We start from the raw sequence: 20,097 nt of genomic DNA, 5'->3' as shown, positions 1-20,097 counted from the left end.
CCGAATAGTTTCAAGTCATCACCATAAGACAACCAAACAACAAACAAAAATAACTTACCTTTTAGCTGCTCCTTGTGCTAAATATTAGCGAACATCGATTTGTTTTTAGGTCTTCAATAAAGAATAACGTCAGGTCTCAGCATAAAATGGTGCGTAGCTAAGTTAGTGTTTACCCGTAACTGGTATGTAGCCCAGATGCAGCAGCATGTCTGTAATCTATACAATGTTAAGTTTATTTAGCTAAGAAATGAGAAACAAAGCATAAGAGTGCTAAAAGTTTGTTCTCTCGGGTCCCAGGGCTCATGGTGCGTTGCTAGGGAAAGGGTCGCTCGGCTGCAGGTCGCACAACTTTGACTTCAGGCAGCACAATGGCTTCTCATGAAGTGTTTCTCCTCTTTTGTAAAGGAAATACGTTCCTATAGTTAAACACAAGGTCTTACCTACCATTGTGGACGCTGAAGTCATGTCCTTAGTATTTGTTCTGGGATGTTAAGGAGCCCGTGGGGAGTTTTCTGTAGCCTAAAATTTATAGGTTAATACTTTAGAGGTTCTAGGCTAATAAATACATAAAGGATTCATTATTTCATCACCAGAATTGTATTATTGACAATGTGCAGAATCTATGTCCAGTGAAAATCATGTGTCTCTAAATTTGGTGATTTAATTTCAAGCTTTCTTGAATTAAATCAAATGTTCCTTTATTAATAATTATCCCACACCCACTGGATGATCCCCTTTGGCCTGTTGTGGGGGGGTTAAATGTTTCTGAATTGTGACCTCAGTATTTTTAATATCTTTGCTATGGCTCTGGTTAAACATGTTGTCTTTAAACTGGGGTTAGCTTTTAAAATCGCATAATTGAAAATGAATAAGTTATGCAATTTAAGTTAAAGTCTAATTGCTATAACCTTAAATAACACAACTACAGATATACTCAGTTTATTGTATAAAAAATAAACTTGTTAATACCGTAAAATATTTAACATTTATCAAACAGTAGAAATATTTACATCAATAGACACTGACATGTTTCTTATAATGCATTTATGAAGAATATTGAATTAATTGTGGATATTTGGTATTCAGCCACATTCTTCTCATAGACCCCTGTAAATGTAAGTTTTTCTTATATTCCCAATATAAATATGACATATACAAAGTGACTGTGACAAAAACAGATTTATAAATTGATCTTTATGCTCTTCCAGAGGCTAAAAGTGCAGTAAATCGTTTGAATTAACACAAACACACCAGTCTAAATGCAGCCATACAAGCTGCAGTGTTTCAGAAGGCTTCAGTCATCATGCTCTCCAGTTTCTCCTCTTCTGCAGTAACGGGTACAGTAAAATGTCTTGTGAAATACGACATTTCTATTTTTCCTGACTCGTGTGCCAGTGCTACTCCTGAATATGTGTTTTGTTGTCCTGAGTCTCCAAACACAGCCATGGCTATCACCCTGAGGGGAGAACAGAACATGAACACCACATATCAATATAACAATGTAAAATTCCTCAGACAAATCAGCCCTTCATGTCTGCCTGGTGTTACCTGTCAGAATTCATGCTTTCGGTGACCACAGGCTCTCTGTCATTTTTCAGCAGGTCCCATATGTGGAGATTAGAGGCTGCATCGAGCACACAGAAGACTGCTGGTCTGGTTTGGGCCCACTGCAGTGAGACCACGGGCTCACCAGCTGTACTATTCTTCCACTCTGTCAGAGGCTGCTCACGGCTGACTGCATGCAGCCTGATACTGCCATCACCACAACCCACCTGGAATAAGGGCAGGGGAAACTTATTTATGGTACTTTGTGGTTTGTTTAATTTTTTATTTAGAATCATTATAATACTCATACTAATGTAATACCAATATAATGTTGTTGTCTGACTCTGAGCCCACAAAGGCAAGTTTATTGTTTTTGCTGTAATAGCAATAAAGTAAATTCAAACTCAAACAATTACAATCTCTCAAATGGACAATAAACAAAGCACCCCAAAAAACACGAGAGCAGTTTCCATGCTTTTCCGCAGAGCATTAAATCCGTGCGTGCCACTGTTGTGTAGCTAATGCCACTTAACATTGTACGTTAACATTTCTATGGAGACAATAAAAATGTGATTTTCTAATTTTGGGAAAAATCTAAATGTCAAAGAATTGCACCCTCACCAAGAACAAGTGTTGCCTGAAGGGAGAAAAGTGGATCGCGCTGACATCAACGGGCCGGACTCCAGCCTCCTGAAACCTGTAAAACTTCGGTGGCGCCTTCAAACCGTGACTCGTTCCATGATTGACTAGACCCTGGACAGAAAAGTTATTAACCAACTGTCACAAAATTACACAAAATGGCATGGGAGTGGAAATAATTTCTGAATATCATGAGAGGGTTCATTTAAAAACGACATCACAATTATGGCGGACTAGATTATGCTTACCATATTGGTGCCGATAAAGAAATGATTGGAGTCTGTTGGGAGGAATTTTAAATGAAGTGTCTGTGACGGCCCTGTTTTCACTGCATCTCGTGGTGATACCCTGACAGCCGGATAGATCAAGAGAGGGGGAAAATGCCAAACAGGAGGTCAAAGGACACAGCATTCCCAGCCAAAAACAAACTGTGCAACAGTGGAACACGACACTGCATCATATTTACACTGCACGTATGCATGACCGTGGATATCTTTCCATCAATGTTGAGGTGCCACAACAACAGCCCCACAGTACATAACAAACAAGATCGTATGACGACGACAGAGCAGCTGTGTTGCACTGCCCAAACACATTGTGGTGTATTTTGAGCCCCGTGGTTGGCAGTGACGGATGATCATCACAAGCTGTTTATCAATCTCACCTCTCAGCAGTGAGGAGGGAGGAGCTGTGAAGCAACTTCACTTTGCCCCCAGGTCTGAGCCCTGCGAGAGAGAACGACAGGCTGAAGCTGGTACCACATGTGTGAGAAAGATGAGTATGAGTGAGAGGGAGTGCACGAAAAACATGACTGGCTCACCGAGATCTGTTGGAGAGCCGGCCTCGTTGGCTTTTGGGAGTTCCACTACCACCTAATGGACACAGAGAGGAAATCATGCAGGTCCATCATGGCATAACTTTGCTGTTTGTGCAAAACAGAGGTTTTCAAAGTTGCTGTATCCACAGGTTTTCACCACAGGGCAAATATTTGTACATGAATTGATAGACGAGAGCGGCATTCTGAGCCTCAAATGGAAAAAACATTACAGCTCCCCTAAATTTGGTGGATGTATACAGGAAGTGTAATGGGGAGTCACTGCATTAGCTTTGGGCTACAACTTGTGCAAAGCCTATATTTGTTTACATTTTGTCAAACTGTCAAATTAGACATGAGCAGTTCCCTCTTTGCATAGTATCCATGGATGGTCTACAGAGAAATATTACTGGACTTTGAAACTGAATTCAACAAATCAAACAAATCGAGCATCTTGTTTTATATGATTTCTAAGCAGATTTATCCTAATTTATTCGCTGACGGAGGTAGTTTATTATATTATTATATATTTAAAGTACCTAAATTGCCTACATGAGCAGCATGTTAAAGCCACTGCAGCTGCAACTACTAGTGAGTGGGCCAAATCAAAAACAAACTTCCTGTTGTTTTTAGAACACCGGCATGCACCTGCCATTTTCACCTCCTGCAGAATATTCACCTCACGTCTCTCTCCCTTGGGAAGGCATGGCTCACAATTTAAAAACTGCTGGTGTAGAGAGAATATAAGCAGGGCCTACTTCGTCGCCCAACCTACCCAGAAATTTAAAACCCCACTTTCATCCAGAGAAGCCAGCTGGAATGATAATCCTGATGACTCTAGATTATGAAACAGAACAACAATTAACTATAAAGCCATCTGTGAAAGGCAAAAACATATGGCACATTCATAAAATCATCTACAAGATCTTCAATCAATGCGTTAACCCTTCCTATACCATTCCACACCTTCCTCAGATGCCAAAAGGGGGACCTCTGGCCTCAGCCCCCCTGCTACAGCGGAGGGGACGACTTCTACAGATGTCACAGATGAGAAATGGCCTGAACCGGCCATCACTGCATCTGTGTTGACAAGGTGACAAAAGAGAAGATATCAGCAAACACTGAATCAACACTGCCGCTACGTTTGAAAACAGCCTCTGAACTATAAGTGAGAGAAAGGGCAGGGGCAGTCCTCAACCACCGTATACAGTAAACAAGGATGTGATGCCATTTAGTGCCTGCTGACATTTATTTCCTTGGGACTACAGTGCAAAGAGTGAAATACACAACAACAAAAATGATCAAGTGAAAGATCAAGGGGCTTTATAATCTCAAAATACAGGCTGCATACAGCAGCATAACCAATGACAAGGTATCTTTACAGGAAAACAGGGTTTCTGCAGGTTTTGAAAAGGCTTAGAAGCTATTAGAAATTTTATTTACAAAAGGTCAATATTAATATATAAAAGGTTAAATATTTTTTATCAGGAACATTACTTAAAATAAAATATTTTTATATGCAGTTTTAGCAAAAACAGGGTAGAAAATCTCCAGCACTATTGTCCCAGACCTCTGACCTATAATTCATATGTGGACTTTTAATAAATTAGGTATTTGTAATTGCTTAATCCATTCATCCATCCATTTTCTGCTGCATATCCAAGTCCAGGTAATGTTTAATGATTAATGCATGATATTATTAGGAATTAGCATTATATACTGCTGGCAAGTACTGACACAAATGTGATATACTTAACAACATATTCATGCACTTGGTCGTAATTCTAGGCCCTATCATCCCTACTGCTTTTTATTGCTATTTTTCATACTTTGGCTGGCGTGACTGTGAAACAGGCATTCAAAAAGTCTTGGTACAAAGAGTGAAAAGGCACAAAAATAACTAACATACAAAAACAGAAACATTATTAATATGGCACGAGCTCGGCTTCAAACTGGAAACATGAACAGGAATTCATCTGCGGTATTATCAAATGTCCATGTCCGTGTATTGAAAATAAACTGAATTCTAAAGGTCAGCTTTCGTCTGTAACATACCGGTGGAGAAGGTGGGCTGTCGGAAAGTCCACTCATCCTCTCCTATCTTCAAGCGGTAATGGTTACTAGCGTGCTCCCTCAGGTCCCACAGCAGCACAGAGCCGACAGCTGTGCCCGCAAACACCAATATGGCCTTTCCTGGGCTGAAGCAACAACACTGCACCTGCAGCAGTGAGCATTAAAAGGGGTTACTGTCAGTGTTTGTGGATCTTGGAGTTGAGGTGACTTTGGTTCCTCTGTGAGTTACTGGCTGATTTGATTTCTGGCCCAAAAACTGTTTTTCGTGCACGTTGCATTTTTAAGAATGGCCTTTTTAATGTGTTTAAATTGTTAAATCATCTCAAAAATGAAGTGTAGATCTCTGGTCAATACATATTACTGGTAATGTACGAATAGATACTAGTGTTGCTAATGTCAAATCACTTTTTTTTTTGCTATAACTGAAAAAGGAAGTTATAAATGTCACCTCAGATTCGTAGACAAGGACTTTTTGAGGTCTGGATGGCTCCCAAATGTTCCAGATGCAGATGATGGTGCAGCTGTCAAGACGCACAGCACTGGGCTTAGTCGTAGGGCTGTGGACTGACATCATGGTGTGCCTCTGGACCTGAGAGAAGTGCACCAGGCTGATGCTGCGACCTGCAATTGACAAGCAAAAATATATCAATCCCTGAGTAATGTAATCACATGCATGTGCTGGTTTTAAACAGCAAATTCTGAATAACTGGTATGGTACAAATAACTGATAAAATTCTAATGAGAATAAAGTGGTTTGGAAGCGCAATTAGTGTAAGAACAAAATGGATTTCTCCCATTGTGGTGTGTACCATAAAGAAAAGGCAACTTAGTGTTGAGCTGTAAACTTCCATCGCTGAAAGAGTGTGTGTCTGTTTGAGATGTCAGCTTCCTCAGGGATTTTCTCTCAGCTTGATCCTCTTCCAACAGGACAACCATGACCTTGACAAAACACAACAGGCGTTAGTCTTGGCCCCAAAAACCTTCATGTAGGAAGTCAAGAACATTTTTCAAAATACAAAAGATAAGTGAGTAAACGATCACCTGTGAGGCTGAGCGCAGAAATGCTGCCAGACGCTGAGAATCAAAGTTTATTTCACTTGTGGTTTTGTCTCGTGCTTCCTGGGACAGGTACGGATCTGTCAAAACAAAAACACTGTCACTGAACTCTACATGTGAACATGGAGTTCCTCAGAAGAAAAATCTGGGCTTTTCCTCACCACCACAGGCTCCACTGTGCTCTGGAGGATGCTGCGTCCACTTCTCACACACCTCTATCTCCTCTGTCTGAATGTCTCTGTCTGCATTATCCTCGTTACACTGAGCGTAAGCCTGACAAGGAGGATGTTTCACATGTTATTTAGACATATGTTTTTTAATGGAAAACATGGAATATTTTCCTTTTCTCATTTGTAATTTGGTTAAAGGTGTCCGTGTAAACAAACAAATACTGACCTGCTTAGTGTTGGCAGTTCCAAAGTTTCTAATATACATGTCATATTCATTAACAGGGGACAGATCCAAAAGGGAGAATGTAATCGAGAAATCCAAATCAATCAAGCGAAGAAGCTCAGTACTGCGTTTCCTGTAATCAGAAAAAAATACACAAGGTACAATTAAAGATCACATACACTGTGCAAAATGTCATTCATTCATATTACATTATTACTTTTTGCAAGTTAACCTACTTCTGTTTAGTGGCGACTTTCTTGCTGACTTCACGCTGCTTTGCGGTCACAAAGTCGATAAACTTCCCGCGTTGGGAGGCTCTACTCTGGTTCTTTTCAGATCCTATCGACAGAGCAGCAAAGATGCATTATATCCCCTATAATTCTGCACAAAATATGCAGACATTTACTGTCTTCAGGTGAGATATCAAGAATGAATCTTGATTACACTGTAACATGCAATGAAATCAAGTGATTTACTTGGAAGACATTTTTTAGAAAAGACATGACAAAAAACTGTACCTCTGGACCGATCTTCCTCCTCTCTGCTCGCTATTTGTCTGGACTGAGCTGTTCCAACTCTCTTGTTCTCTTCATCCATGGCTTTCTGAATTGCTTCAATTTCATTTCTTCTTTGTGGTGTAAGTTCCTCCCTCTCTTCAGCCACCTCTGGATGCTGTGGCTCCTTCTCATCCTCACCTTCATCTGCACTCTCATCCATCTCCTCAAAATCCTCCTCATAATCCTTTGAACAGAGAAATGTATTACTTATTGCATAATACAAACTAAAAAACAAAACAAAAAACTGTGAGTCAAACTTTGCATCTTAAAAGAATGAAAATGGATGCACTCGTAAAAGTTCTGAATACTCACCAGTTTCTTAGAACGTAACATGTAAAAGTAACACAAAAATGAGCAGATAAATGTTAAAAAAATAAAGATTTAAACATGATGACAAAACAAAAACAATGATAACAGAATTGTGTTCACAGGGTTTTATAATTAGAAGGCTGTTTCATTACCTCAAAGTCATCTTCATATTCCTGGTCAGCCAAATCCTCATCTTTGACAACCTGCATAAGTGCATGAAGTAGAAAATATCTTAAATGCTTAAATAAGTGTGGAGAAACTCTTTCAATGATGCAGCACTACGGTCAAAGTGAAGTTGCAAGTACTGTAAAAGGAAAAGACTGCAGAGCATACAGCACAGATAGCAGATGGCTCACAGACCAAACAATAAGACCAATTCACCTGCAATCAGTTCAAGCTGAATATGTTCAGCTCATAACTTCATATAACAAGCTGCAGCCAGAGCTTACATATGGTTAAGCAAAGGGAAATGTAGCTGTGAGCTCCAACTCTATTGGAACTGGCATGATATTATATTGTTTATGCTCTGCCAAATCTTCACCAAAATCTTACAGGCTCATCTGAGTCTCCTACATTTTACACACTAGATGCCCAGTGCTCAGATACCTTTGCTACATCCTGGATCACAAAAATAACACATGGGGAGAAATAAAATCCATTAGGGAACCATAAACAGACAAGAAAAAGATCTACAGGTTACAGTATAAAGGCAACTTGTGGAAATCCAAACCTCAGTTTTAGTATCATGCCTATGACTATTGTCAGACGCTGATTTCTTGGAGCCAGTCCTGTCGCTGTGATGATTTCTTTCCGGTTCCTCCTCCTCCTCTCTGTGCCTTCTCTCTTTGCGTTTGTCCAATTGTGCTTGCTCTCTGTCACCACGGTGAGGTCTGACCTCTTCGCTTGGCCCCTTCAAGCGTCTATGCTCCCTGGATTCACTGTCAAGCTTCCACCTTTCATCCTGGAGAACAGCACAAGGATGTGACCAAAGGATACTGACACAACTACATTAACCCAAACAGTTTACTACTCTGAAGTGAAATGCTCTAGAGTTGTGAGATATAAGCAAAACATGCAAAATAGTGATGAACAATTAATATTACAGCAGATGCTTACATGATATCCTCTCTCTTTGTGTCTCCTTTCTCTCTCCTCTTTATGTCTTCTATGTTCTTCTTTGTGCACTGAAATCAGAAAGACATGAAATAATAATCCTGTGAATATGGCAAGCTATGAGTGAACACTGCTGTGGCCTTACCGTTTTCCTCCTTCAGTTCCTTTCTGTCTGCATGTCTCGCTTGTCTGTCTTTGTTGATCCTCTTGTCTTCATATTCATCTTTGTGTTGTCCTCTCTCTCGATGCCGATCTCTCTTCTCTCTTTCATGCCTTTCTAGCCGATCTCTTTCTCCTTCTCCAATTTCCTCATGTCTCCTTCTCTCCTTCTCAGTCCTGTGCCTTCTGTCCTGTTCCTCTCTCCTTCTCTCCTTGTCTCTATCTTCCTTCCTTTTGTCCCTGTCTTCCTTGTTGGGTCTCTCTCTGTCCCTTTCCCTCTCTTTCTCCTTATCTCTGTGTCTTTCCGTGTCCCTCTCCCGCTCAATATTTTCCCCTCTATTTTGCCTCCTGTCTCTGTTCTCTTCAACGTACCTTTTTTCATCCACCAACTTGTCTCTTCCTCTTCTCTTCTCCCTATCCCTCTCATCTCTTTGTTCCTTTTCCATGTCGCCTCTCCTATCCCGTGAGCCCTCTTTCCGTCGATCTGCATATCTGTCTTTTTCGTTTTCATCTCTTCTGTCTTTTGTACTCTCCCTTTCCTTCGCCTTCTCTCTCTCTCGTCTGTACTCCTGCTCCGGGTCCCTGCGGCGTCTCTCTATAGATTCCCCACCTCTGAGCTTTCTCTCACTGTCACCTCGCTTCCTAGTATAGTCATCACCACGTCCTTCCTCCTAAAAAAAGAGAAAATACAGCAATTTATAATATTTGGATGTAGTTTTATCTGTTCATATAAATCCAGCCTGAATCATCGCCTTCTTCAACCCCTTTCCTAAACTCTCAAAAACTTACCCTGATGTGTCTTTTCAGGTCTGCTGGTCTCCACGTGTCTTCCTTGGTTATTTTCTAAATAGATACATTTAATTCTTACTGGATGACCATATCAATGTTTACTCAAAGACAACATAACTTAAACATATTTTCACGACATCCAACCAAATCCATACCAGTCAGCAATACGACGTTCCTTTCCCAAGATCACATTAACATTTGATCACTACCACAGCGAACACGGCATTTTCTACTGAAAAAACATGGTAAAGTCAAATGTAAAGCCGTTACCTTGTCGCTATGCATGTTCTCGTCTGTGTTTTTATTTTTTAAGTAAGTCAATCGCTGAAAATTAGCTCATATTTTTGTAACGACGCCGCCATGACAGTAAATCTCTAGAGCGCAAGCGCAGTAAGTCGAAACCAAGGAGACCGCGTCACTTCAGCTTGACAACAGGCTTATTAATCAGCAGCAGAGCAACCCCTGACATCAACAGCCAGTTGCCGTGGCAACGGCCAACGACTTTATTTTCCGAACGTGAATTTGTAACAAATACAATATTTTATTGTTGTTTAAAATGATTATAACGATTTACACTACTATATCTGGCACTGCTAGTTGTGTTTAGGGTTATTTAAATGTTTGCTATAAATAAAACTCGTCTGCTGTAGATCGATTTCGCTGTGCTCGTCATTATACAGCCGTTCCTATTTGAAGGGCTCTGGCGTTTGATAGGAAGCTAGCTAGCTAGTAAGGTATGCATTTGGTTGAAATAATTCCAGTTTCATGTGTTTGTTCTTTCATACATAATTTAAGCTTGTTCACAAGTACTTTGACATTATCACTGTATTGCTACAATTGAGAATTACAAGCTGTGTTTACCGTTACTGAAAGCCAGATGGCGGTGTTATGTCGCTTTAGCTAGGCTGCGGCCCCTCCGAGAGCGCTCAGTTCATGATTCCTGTGCGTTTTTTGGAGATGATTATTTCTAACCTGTGTCAAGGCAGGGCGAGTAGAGCTGTAGACTGGACTAACTCGGCTGCCTACTTTAACCACGGGAATGCATTGGCAGTCTTTGTGTCGTTGGTGAAACTAAAGCGGTCAATGCCAACGATTCCTCCGAAGGCGATGGGCCGGTGTGCAGGTGAGCCGACGTGAGAACCGACAGGAACCGCTTCAGTCCGTTCGCACATGGGAACCGTGTCGCTCAACCTCATCCGCATTTTAACAGTTTGAAGACAGACATTTCTAAAGACAGCATGACAACTGTACGAGGAGCCCATTCACACAAAGCAAGCCCCTCTTTACCTAAGGAGAATGGACACGCACCCCCGAGCCCCAACTTTCCCTCAGCGGAGAATATACCCGATGATACCCCGATGTCCTCGACCAGCGAGCTGGCTCAGAGCTGGGTTCACGTTGCCAAAACGTTTGTTCTCATTTTCCCTATTTACGCATTGGGATATTTTGAGTTCAGTTTCAGTTGGCTGTTGATTGGACTTGTTCTCTTTTTCTGCTGGAGGAGAAACCTAGCAGGGAAAAACAGCCGACTGAGACGAGCTCTTGCTTTCTTTGAGCAGGAGGAGAGAAGTGCCAAGCAGAGTCTGATGACCTCTGAATTACCACCATGGGTAAGACACTCTGTCAAATACAATAGGTGGAATAATATCCACTGTCGTTCATCCTTGCTGAGCTCTTTCTCCGAAGAGCATGTGGTATTTTTGTGATCAATATTTTTGAGCTTCCAGGAAAAAACAATCAGCTGACAAGAGCAGGAGAAGCGGAGTTGAGCTGTAAAGCTGTAATGTAGCAGCTGTCCCCCCAGCAGTGACATTACTCCCAGTCTAAATACAGCAGGGTACAATGGTAAACCAGACACCACTCTGGAAAGGAAACATGCCCACGGGATCCCTGTTATTTTGGGATTCAGACTGCTATCTCTCTTGCAGAAACTCACTCCATTACTGCAACACTTGTTAGATTGTTGGATAACACTAGGGGGTACTTGACTTTTCCTTGTCAGGGTTAACAGAGTAGTGTTTAGGGTTTTGTTGGGAATCTTCTGAAACCTCAAACGAGGCATTAACTCAGCAACTAATGTATGTAAATCAAAGAGATAACCCAACACAACATACATCTCAGATGACAAGAATATAGGATGTTTTAGAGATATTCGGTACATCTGAAGATGAACTGCAGGTAGTGTTTTCCTGCAAAATAATGTTTGGAGTATTTGTCACATAGCCACATATGTTATGTAAGTTTTGTCCAGCAAATTCCTCATATGTGTAAAACACTACTTGGCAATAAAGCTCCTTCTGATTCTGATTCAGTAGTGCCTTTGAAAGAGGTGTGTAAGACATCTATGTTGTTAACTTCTCTCTGGAGGGAGCTGGATTAATAGCATCTATGGGACAGTAAATGGCTTGGCTTTTTCGGGGGGGTTAAAATAAATAAATGCACTTAGTTTCCTTAATGAAGGTTATACATTGTTTATGTATTATCAATTTAAATTACATTTCTTCTATAAGACCAATGGACAGAGCTAAACTGACTATAAGCCTCTTCATGTGTTTTAGTGCACTGTATATCTTCTGTAGTGGAAATTGAAGTGAAATGCATTTTCACTAAAACCTTTTTTAGGAGCCCAGATGAAAATTAAAGTGACCCTCCAGTCTGAGCTTCATCCATCCATCCATCGTCAACTGCTTATCCTGTGTACAGGGTCACAGGCGGCTGGAGCCAATCCCAGCAGACCAGTCTGAGCTTAACTTATCAAACTATAAATCCAACACTTTCAATATCAGACTCATCACACAGACACAGGCCAACTAGTGTGTGATGTTAAGTGCAGCCCTGTGTTTTAAGAACAGTAAAAAGCTTATTCTGCTGACACATGGCTGAGGTGGCATTTAGGCTGTTAAATGGGGGTGGAGGAGCTAGATCTACAGCAACCCACTTAGAGGGAAATGGCATTATTGAATGGCTTCAGCAGACCTTGTCTTAAGTCTGTGGTTGATAAATTAAACTTATAGTCAAGTACTACATGTAGTGGTCATAGATCTTGTTGCTGTGGATGACCATCCCAGGAAATAGTGATTTTGCACCATCCATGGCTGTACAGCAATTGATTAGCATACCCCAGCTGTGCACTAATCACTGCATTGATACTGTGCTGTCTTCAGAGGTGGGGGTTTTCGCCAATTATAGCTCCCAAATCTTAGCTAGTGCCAGTTTCTCCCCACTGTGCAGACATTAGTCTTAACAGACACTGCTCTGCTTTCTCAAAAGGCGCACTCCCCCTTGTTCCAGTTTATACTCTCAACTGTATTTGCATGGGGTAAGTAAAATTGGCTGGCTGTTGAAGCAGCTACTTACACTAAAAGCCTTATTAACGTTTTATTTGTTCAAAAGAATTTAAAGCCACATGGGACGCAAGCAGTAGGAAAGCATTACGTGTCTGAAATCAGTAGAAGGTGCTAAATGTCAGCTGAACCAAATAGTTTGTTTGCTGGAGCACTGAATGTGGTACTTTGTACTTTCTTGAGATACAAATATGAAGCCTCATTAATACATAATGTCTAATTAATAACAAGTGTGTTGTTTGTGTTTGTTTCCAGTTGCTGATTACCTTTAAGACTCCATGTGTTAATTTCGGGCAGTTTGAATTTAGGGAGAATAACCCTCTTAGTTTCAAATCACAAGCACCCTGTCAATAACACTTTCAAGACATAAATGACTTTAGTTTTACATCAACACAGTAACAAGCTGAATAATTAAGATGCTTTGCTCCCACTTTCTGCTGCACAGCTCAGTTCTCTGAGTGTACCATCCATTACTTCACCTACATTTTCTGAATAAGGTCACTGTGTCAGGTGTAACAATGAAGCCAGAGGATGATATTATTTCCACCTCTTAACAAAACTATAGGCCTGAATCTGTCATATTAACCACAACTTTCTTTTCCCTGACCTGCTGCTCTTGTCACTCCTTTATTGTCACTTTGACATAAACGCTGGATAAGCACTTTTGCCTTCTCCATGAGGAATAGTGCTGTCCCTTGTAGCTGTCGCACTGCATGTCTCACCAGCACTTCAGCCAGACGTGTCAGTTGATTCCAGGCATTTATTTTACCTCATGTTAAATCAATGCTCGTTTTACTTTGTTCATTCAAGATCATTAGTCAAACTGCAGCTCAGTCTCACAGCACAGTTGTAGGGTAGATATCTGTGGAGGTCTGGTTGAGACGTAAGAGATATTAAATGATTTTACAGCCTCACAGAGCTGCTAGTGTGGCAGTAGGCTCTGTCTTGTTGTAATGATTGTGTAATTAAACTGTATTGTACCTAACATAACCACTAACATACACTAGTACAGTCACATGGATGTTAACACTATTTGTATTGTCTTGAGATGTATAAGACTTTTGATATTGTCTTACCCGTTGTCTGGCCTTAAGCATCTTTGAAAGCAAATTTGAAATTTGTGTTTGCAAAAGGGATTAATGTTGCACTTGAAATGTGCACCACATACAATAGTACAGTGAAACAGCTGGAAGAGATGAAGCCTCCGCAAACTTCTGGTGCAGTTCTGCGCCTCAGTATCTGGTATTGAGTGCAGTGATTTTCTCCAAAGTGGTGGCTTTTTAAACTGAAAATTAAAAAGAAATTCACAAATATAAATGCAAGTTCCGTTTATAAAAACTGAAGTTTAATTGCAAGTTTTCAGTTTTACTGATCACACAAGAGCATATAAAAAAAATAAAGTCTGATTGCCTGTGGAACAGATCTCACCACACATAGACTTGCCTTTAAAGTGTTGCATTAGCAGCCTTATTGAAATCACCATGGACCAGAGATTATCTGCTCTGTTTTCTTCATTCTAGGTCCACTTCCCAGATGTAGAGAGAGTGGAGTGGCTAAACAAGGTAAGATATTGAGTGGCTGTCTCCTGAATATGTTTGCTTGACTGAAGCTCTCCTTTTTGCTTTTTATAAACTGGAGTAAATGGGATGTCTGTTGCTCTTCTGATCTCTCCTCTTCCTGCTGGGACTGTGAATGTTGCCACACTGTGCACTGCAGCACATCTCACTTAACATGCTGCCCTGACTTAACATGCAACGCTGTGAAATGCGTTAACCCTTGTGAATCCCTATGACGGCAACCTGGATGTAAATTTTAAAGCACTCGCATGCACATTAAAGATCAAAATTTAATTTGTTGGTGTCTCCGCTTGATGTGTAAGAGTCTGACAAGATTCTACTTAAATAGAACTACATTTTGAATATTTTAAAGTAACTCTATTATTCACAGTGTGTAGGGATGTTCCTATATGAGGTAGCAAGAATAGCCTAAAGAGAGTAAAATTTACAGCACATGTACATAACCTTTAGAATAATTATATGATGGAAAAGGCAACATTTTCCTTTTTTTAGCCATCAAGACTTTACTAAGTTCAGTCTTCTCTCCCTGCATCCCCTCAGACGGTGAAACAGATGTGGCCGTACATCTCCAAGTTCGTGGAGAAGCTGTTCCTCGAGACGATCGAGCCAGCAGTGAAGGAGTCCAACGCCCACCTCAGCACCTTCTGCTTCAGCAAGATTGACATAGGAGACAAAGTGAGCCCCTCTTAGTCTTCACGCATGTCTCTGAGACTGATCGTGTGTAGTTTCCGCAGTGACAGAACAGGCCGCTGGCAGCAGGTGCCGTTGGGTCAGCTGGTGAGGGTGTGTGGGAGCTTGAACGTGAACATACATGCGCATCACCGACATATGTGCTGGTTTCATAAATAGTTTCCACATGGGATCACGAGAGGGGTCGACCTTGTGCTAGCTGAGGGAGGGGTGTTGGTGTACTGTTGATGGACTGGAGTGTTGTAGTGGTAATAATGTTTCCTTCTTTTGCGGTGTAGCCCCTGAGGGTCAACGGGATCAAGGTTTATACGGAAAATGTGGATAAGCGACAGATCATCATGGACCTACAGATCAGGTGAGCCTACCAGATCCCTCTTTAAATCATAATTGTTTGCGACTAATGGGACACCACTTGGCAATTGGTCACATTTCAAACAGCTCCCTTTAGAGCCACAAAAGACTTTGTCTCACACGTACAGTCCCCTCCAAAAGTATTGGAACGGTAAGGCAAATGTCTTTGTTTTTGTTGTTCACTGAAGACATTTGGGTTTAAGATCAAAAGAGTATGAGACAAGAGTTCAGAATTTCAGCTTTGTATTATTTGTATTGTATTAGACCACAGTATTGTTAGGTGAGCAAAAGTAATGGAACAAATAATCTTAAAGTAAGTAACATTTAATATTTGGTGGCATTTGCTTGCAATAACTTCCTCAAGCCAGGCTTTTACCGCAGCTTCTTTCAGTTCTCGTTTATTTCGGGGTGTTTCTCCCTTCAGTCTCCTCTTAAGGAGGTGAAATGCAGCTCTATTGGGTTAAGGTCAGCTGATTGACTAGGCCAGTCTAAGACTTTCCACTTTTTCCCCCTGATGAAGTCCTTTGTTTTGTTGGCAGTGTGCTTTGGGTCATTGTCCTGCTGCAGGATAAACTTCCTCCCGATTAGTTTCAATGCATTTCTCCATGAATTGGCAGACAAAATGTTTCTGCTACCATCATCAGTTACATCATCAATAAATATTAATGAGCCTGTTCCAGAAGCACCCGTGCTCGCCCAAGACATGACATCACCTCCACCATGCTTCACAGATGAGCTTGTATGCTTCGGATCATTAGCAGTTCCTTTCTTTCTCCACACTTTGGCCTTTCCATCACTTTGGTAGAGATTAATCTTGGTCTCATCAGGCCATAAGATTGTGTTACTGAACTCTTGCGGCTCATCTCTGTACTTCTTAGCAAATTTCAATCTGGCCTTCTGATTCTTCCTGCTGATGAGTGGTTTGCATCTTGTGGTGTGGCCTCTATATTTCTGCTCTCTGAGTCTTCTTCCAACAGTGGATTGTGATACCTTCACCCCTGCAATGTGGAGGTCGTTGGTGATGTCACATACTGATGTTTTGGGGTTTTTCTTCACAGCTCTCACGATATTTCTATCATCACCTACTGTTGTTTTCCTTGGCTAACCTGTTGGAGGTCTGTTGCTCGGTACACCAGTAGTTTTTCTTTTTCCAGGACATTCTAAATTGTTGTGCTTGCTTTGCCCAATGTTTGTCCAATGGCTCTGGTCGATTTTCCTTCTTTTCTCAGCTTGGCTTGCTTTTCTCCCATACACAGCTCTCTGGTCTTCATGTTGGTTTATCCTCTTTAACAGGAAATGCATTCTTTATAGGTTTAAACCAAGGATGAAAACTTTGACTAGTCATGCAGAGCTATTTAATGTAGCTAAAATAACAACACCTGGGCAACAAGAAACATCTGTCAGTCACATGTTCCAAAAGTTCTGCTCTCTTGCAAAATGGGTGGGTTCAAACAAAGGGTGGTATGTCCTGAGTTGTTTAACACATCTAGATGTGAATACCACGAAATGAGTGCTGAAATTCTAAACTCTTGTCTCCTACTCATCTTTTGATCTTAAACAACAAAAACAAAGGAATTTGCCTTACCGTTTCAATACTTTGGAGGGGACTGTATGCAATTGTACTCCCCAAGACCTGTACACAGACTCTGATGTCTAAAATCAGTGGAGTTGCGATGAGAAATGATGAGGTGAAAAGTTGAAGTCCTTTAGATTTCAGTCCTGGTTGATTTGGCAACACCCACTTTTACTGGTGATAACCGGAAAATGCGATATAAAGCTACAGCAAACACTCGTTGAGCAGCTACTTTGTCAGAAATGCAACAGAACAGGTGTCTGTTTGCAGTGCAGCCAAACAAACTCAGTCAATGATAATTGAATAATCGGATTTCATGCTGCACACAGAGCAAGACGTTTTTAACACAACAACAGAGCAGGTTGGGTTACCTAGCCGAGAGGTTGCAGGTGTGCAGCCTGTTACCTGCAGCTGTTCATGTAACTGCTCACTGTGGCTCATCTATCCTGTTCTTTTCTTCCCTGCAAAAAGGAAAGGCATTCAAAAAATGTTTATTTTGCAGATGATAGCTAACTTCTGTGACAGATAAATTGATTGCAGGTCTGATATGGTGTTAGGAGAGTGAACAGCAAATAGTGAGACTGATATCCGTGAGATAAAGTTAATTGCTGGATTACATGTGGCAATGAATGAAATTTGAATCCAGCGCGGGAATGGCAGACTCTTCCAATAACAATAAAAACTGATATATAGTGAGGTAATTACTGAATGTGAAGACATTGAATGAGTGTTACTGAAATAAAGCCAACCATAAATAGTATGAAAAACTGGGGTTTGATTTAATAAAATCTGAAGGATTATAACTTCTGGAAAACAACAGAATTTAAATGTTATAAATGACTCAATGAGCTTAATGACTACAATCGAGTCACATCCAGGGTAAACCTTATATTGCATGTTTGTGTTTATGTTTATACAACAGGAGTTTAAAAAAAACCCCATGAAGATAATGAATAACACAAGGATTGTTTCTCAGACATATTTTGTGCTTTTGTCACTCAGCTTTGTTGGCAACACTGAGATTGACATAGACATCAAACGCTATTACTGCAAAGCCGGCATTAAAAACATCCAGGTAAGCAACTACCTTTTTGTATGATTTGTTTTACATCCTCGTAGAGGGACTTTCCTTTGGCATGAGTTTTGGCCTCCACAATAGTTGTTAGAAAAGAAAATGAAACATTGGATGTAAAAGAGGCAGTGACTTCAGGTAAAGTTCTGTCCTGAGAGGCTGTTTTTGTATTAGATGAACAGCAACTTGTATTTTTGTATAGCATATAATAACAGGATGCAGAAGGTATTTGGAACTTTTCTACTTTCCCTGCAACATTTCTTATTATTTCTGTTCAGTGAAGTCTATTAAATGTGTGCTTATACTGTATGAAGCTTTCGGCATAATATAATCTCACGCTGGAAATACCAAATGACTCGTATGTACTCATACTGATGACACTGTACTTAGTCATGTAATAATGAAGTAAATAGAAAGAAAAACAAATTATCCATGTAGCGCATTTGTAAATTCCTCCTCTGATGGGTTTCATTATAATCTTGTTTTATTTTTAACCTCTTCGAGGCCTCAAGAGGTAAAACTATCCTGAATTTCTGACGTAAAACAATATTAGAGACAAATCTCTGGAGTATGATTATGATTTCGCAGATTTGAACTAAAAAGCAGACACAGACTCTGGATGAATATAAAAAGGGGTATTTATTGTAAGGGGAACAGGAAATGGAAATGAAGTGAGCAGAGAGGCAGCTGGCAAATACGGAGGGTGGTGACCGATGGGGAGACGAGTGAATGGCCTGGCTGGCTGAAGAGATGACACAGGGAATCCCAGGGAAATACGGAATCTCAGAAGTCTGAAGAGAGGCCTGAAGCACATACAACCACAGTAGCTGATAAAACGATGTGGCGATGAGTGACCTAAGGCGGTTTCTTAGATCTCTCATCGCAAGATCGTTTTATCATTGGGTTAATATGCTGCAACGCGATGAGCTTGATGAGAGACAGGTGTGTATTATAGGCACGCCCACAGCACACATACACACAGACAAAACACACAAGGGACACCAGGCAAGGGAAAACTAGAGTCATGGATGTGACAGTGACTCAGAGTGGAACACAAACACAGTGTGGCAACACAGAGCTAACAAAATGAAAAGAGAACCAAAAGGAGACAATAAAAATATCAGTATAGAAAGGTTTGACTTTGAATTACTGTGAAAAATTATGATGATGTTACCAGGCTAAGCTTCTCTATTAAATATGTACTTATCATTTTCAACAAATAAATGGTTTGATTTGCATCATCCTCCTGCTCTCTGTAGCTCCTGACTACAGAAGTGTGTTTTGTTGTTCTTGTATGTCCTTGGCCCTTTTGTACGTTCTGCTGCAGAAGAACATAGCAGACAAAAACAATCAGTGTGCCTCCTTGGAGACCGAGTGCTGGTAGGTCTGTCCCTGGGAGACATTTGCTGCTCGCTGTCCCCATTATGTAACTCGGGCAGGCCTACATACCTCCCCAGCCCATTATCAACCACTAATACATTAGTCCGCATCACTCCTTGAGCTGGTTTACATTGCACAGAGCCGGTGCGTGTGACTCCATGTTAACGTTGCGATTACTGATGGCTTTGTGAAGAGTGGGGTTAAACGTTGGGTGATATTGGTCTTTTATCATTTATTTAATATCAGCCTGTCGTGCTGTCACGACCCTCACCACGGGTACTGCAGTTTAAAAGATCTTGATAAATCTCAAAATGCAATCAAATCTATTTATCTGGGAATGTTCTTTCCAGTGAGTCGCTGGTGTACGACAGCCTGCCTTTAAAACATTGTTAGGCCTTGAGACAGAAAGCTAGAAACGGAATGGGTGCATGATCGGGTAATTTGCATTGGTATGTAAAATATGACTTTGCCTCATAGAAAGATGATTGATAGATTTTTAAATGAAACAAATTCTTGCAGTGCGTCATTTTCCTAAGTGAGAGATCAGTTTGCAAGCTTTCTTTCAAACTGGACATCCCTAGTTCACAAGAATAGGTCTTCAAATAAATGCAATGCAATAAACTTTGAACGCTACAAGAGCTTTATTGGTTTATTGGTATTTAT

The 20,097-nt window shown here is 40.7% G+C and overlaps 3 protein-coding genes and 1 long non-coding RNA gene across 14 annotated transcripts in view; 2 read left to right on the top strand and 2 right to left on the bottom strand.

Annotated features, from left to right (window-relative positions):
* Positions 1 to 332, bottom strand: part of wdr97 (WD repeat domain 97) — a 10,748-nt gene extending 10,416 nt beyond the window's left edge. For 3 of the 4 annotated variants that reach the window (XM_046075820.1, XM_046028372.1, XM_046029150.1), the window contains exon 1: positions 59 to 331. The gene's annotated coding sequence lies outside the window, so the exon portion shown is untranslated. Of the gene's footprint in view, positions 1 to 58 lie in introns of all 4 variants that reach the window. The other variant, XM_046029872.1, reaches the window with a different exon arrangement.
* Positions 38 to 1,468, top strand: LOC123964096. The gene is made up of 3 exons (XR_006823445.1): positions 38 to 149; positions 1,087 to 1,115; positions 1,209 to 1,468. It is a non-coding gene; the product is annotated as an uncharacterized LOC123964096 (long non-coding RNA).
* On the bottom strand, positions 1,178 to 9,871 carry dync2i1 (dynein 2 intermediate chain 1). 2 transcript variants are annotated; one of them, XM_046031045.1, is made up of 23 exons: positions 9,718 to 9,871; positions 9,448 to 9,501; positions 8,645 to 9,329; positions 8,503 to 8,570; positions 8,117 to 8,347; positions 7,539 to 7,589; positions 7,390 to 7,395; positions 7,039 to 7,261; positions 6,757 to 6,859; positions 6,524 to 6,653; positions 6,289 to 6,400; positions 6,113 to 6,207; positions 5,881 to 6,010; positions 5,520 to 5,692; positions 5,054 to 5,216; positions 3,965 to 4,078; positions 3,774 to 3,835; positions 3,005 to 3,056; positions 2,849 to 2,909; positions 2,433 to 2,532; positions 2,167 to 2,298; positions 1,549 to 1,772; positions 1,178 to 1,456 (listed from the first exon to the last, which is right to left on the bottom strand). In XM_046031045.1, exons 1-23 carry the CDS (start codon positions 9,730 to 9,732, stop codon positions 1,285 to 1,287), a joined length of 3,156 nt encoding a protein of 1,051 aa, XP_045887001.1. In that variant the 5' UTR covers positions 9,733 to 9,871; the 3' UTR covers positions 1,178 to 1,284. The 2 variants fall into 2 exon arrangements, with proteins under 2 accessions (XP_045887001.1, XP_045887736.1); XM_046031780.1 differs by lacking the exon at positions 7,390 to 7,395.
* A 60-nt stretch (positions 9,872 to 9,931) lies between these two features.
* Positions 9,932 to 20,097, top strand: part of esyt2b (extended synaptotagmin-like protein 2b) — a 37,949-nt gene continuing 27,783 nt past the window's right edge. Inside the window, exons 1-6 of one of the 7 annotated variants that reach the window (XM_046033741.1) lie at positions 9,932 to 10,181; positions 10,434 to 11,057; positions 14,312 to 14,353; positions 14,909 to 15,043; positions 15,337 to 15,413; positions 17,985 to 18,057. In XM_046033741.1, coding sequence (XP_045889697.1) covers positions 10,686 to 11,057; positions 14,312 to 14,353; positions 14,909 to 15,043; positions 15,337 to 15,413; positions 17,985 to 18,057 — 699 coding nt within the window. In that variant the 5' untranslated portion in view covers positions 9,932 to 10,181; positions 10,434 to 10,685. The other 6 variants (XM_046033001.1, XM_046036123.1, XM_046036912.1 and 3 more) reach the window with 6 other exon arrangements.

Source organism: Micropterus dolomieu, linkage group LG01 (genome assembly GCF_021292245.1).
Source record: "Micropterus dolomieu isolate WLL.071019.BEF.003 ecotype Adirondacks linkage group LG01, ASM2129224v1, whole genome shotgun sequence".
Lineage (NCBI taxonomy): Eukaryota > Metazoa > Chordata > Actinopteri > Centrarchiformes > Centrarchidae > Micropterus > Micropterus dolomieu.
Note: the sequence above shows the minus strand (reverse complement) of the source record. Positions and strands in the feature narration are given on the sequence as shown.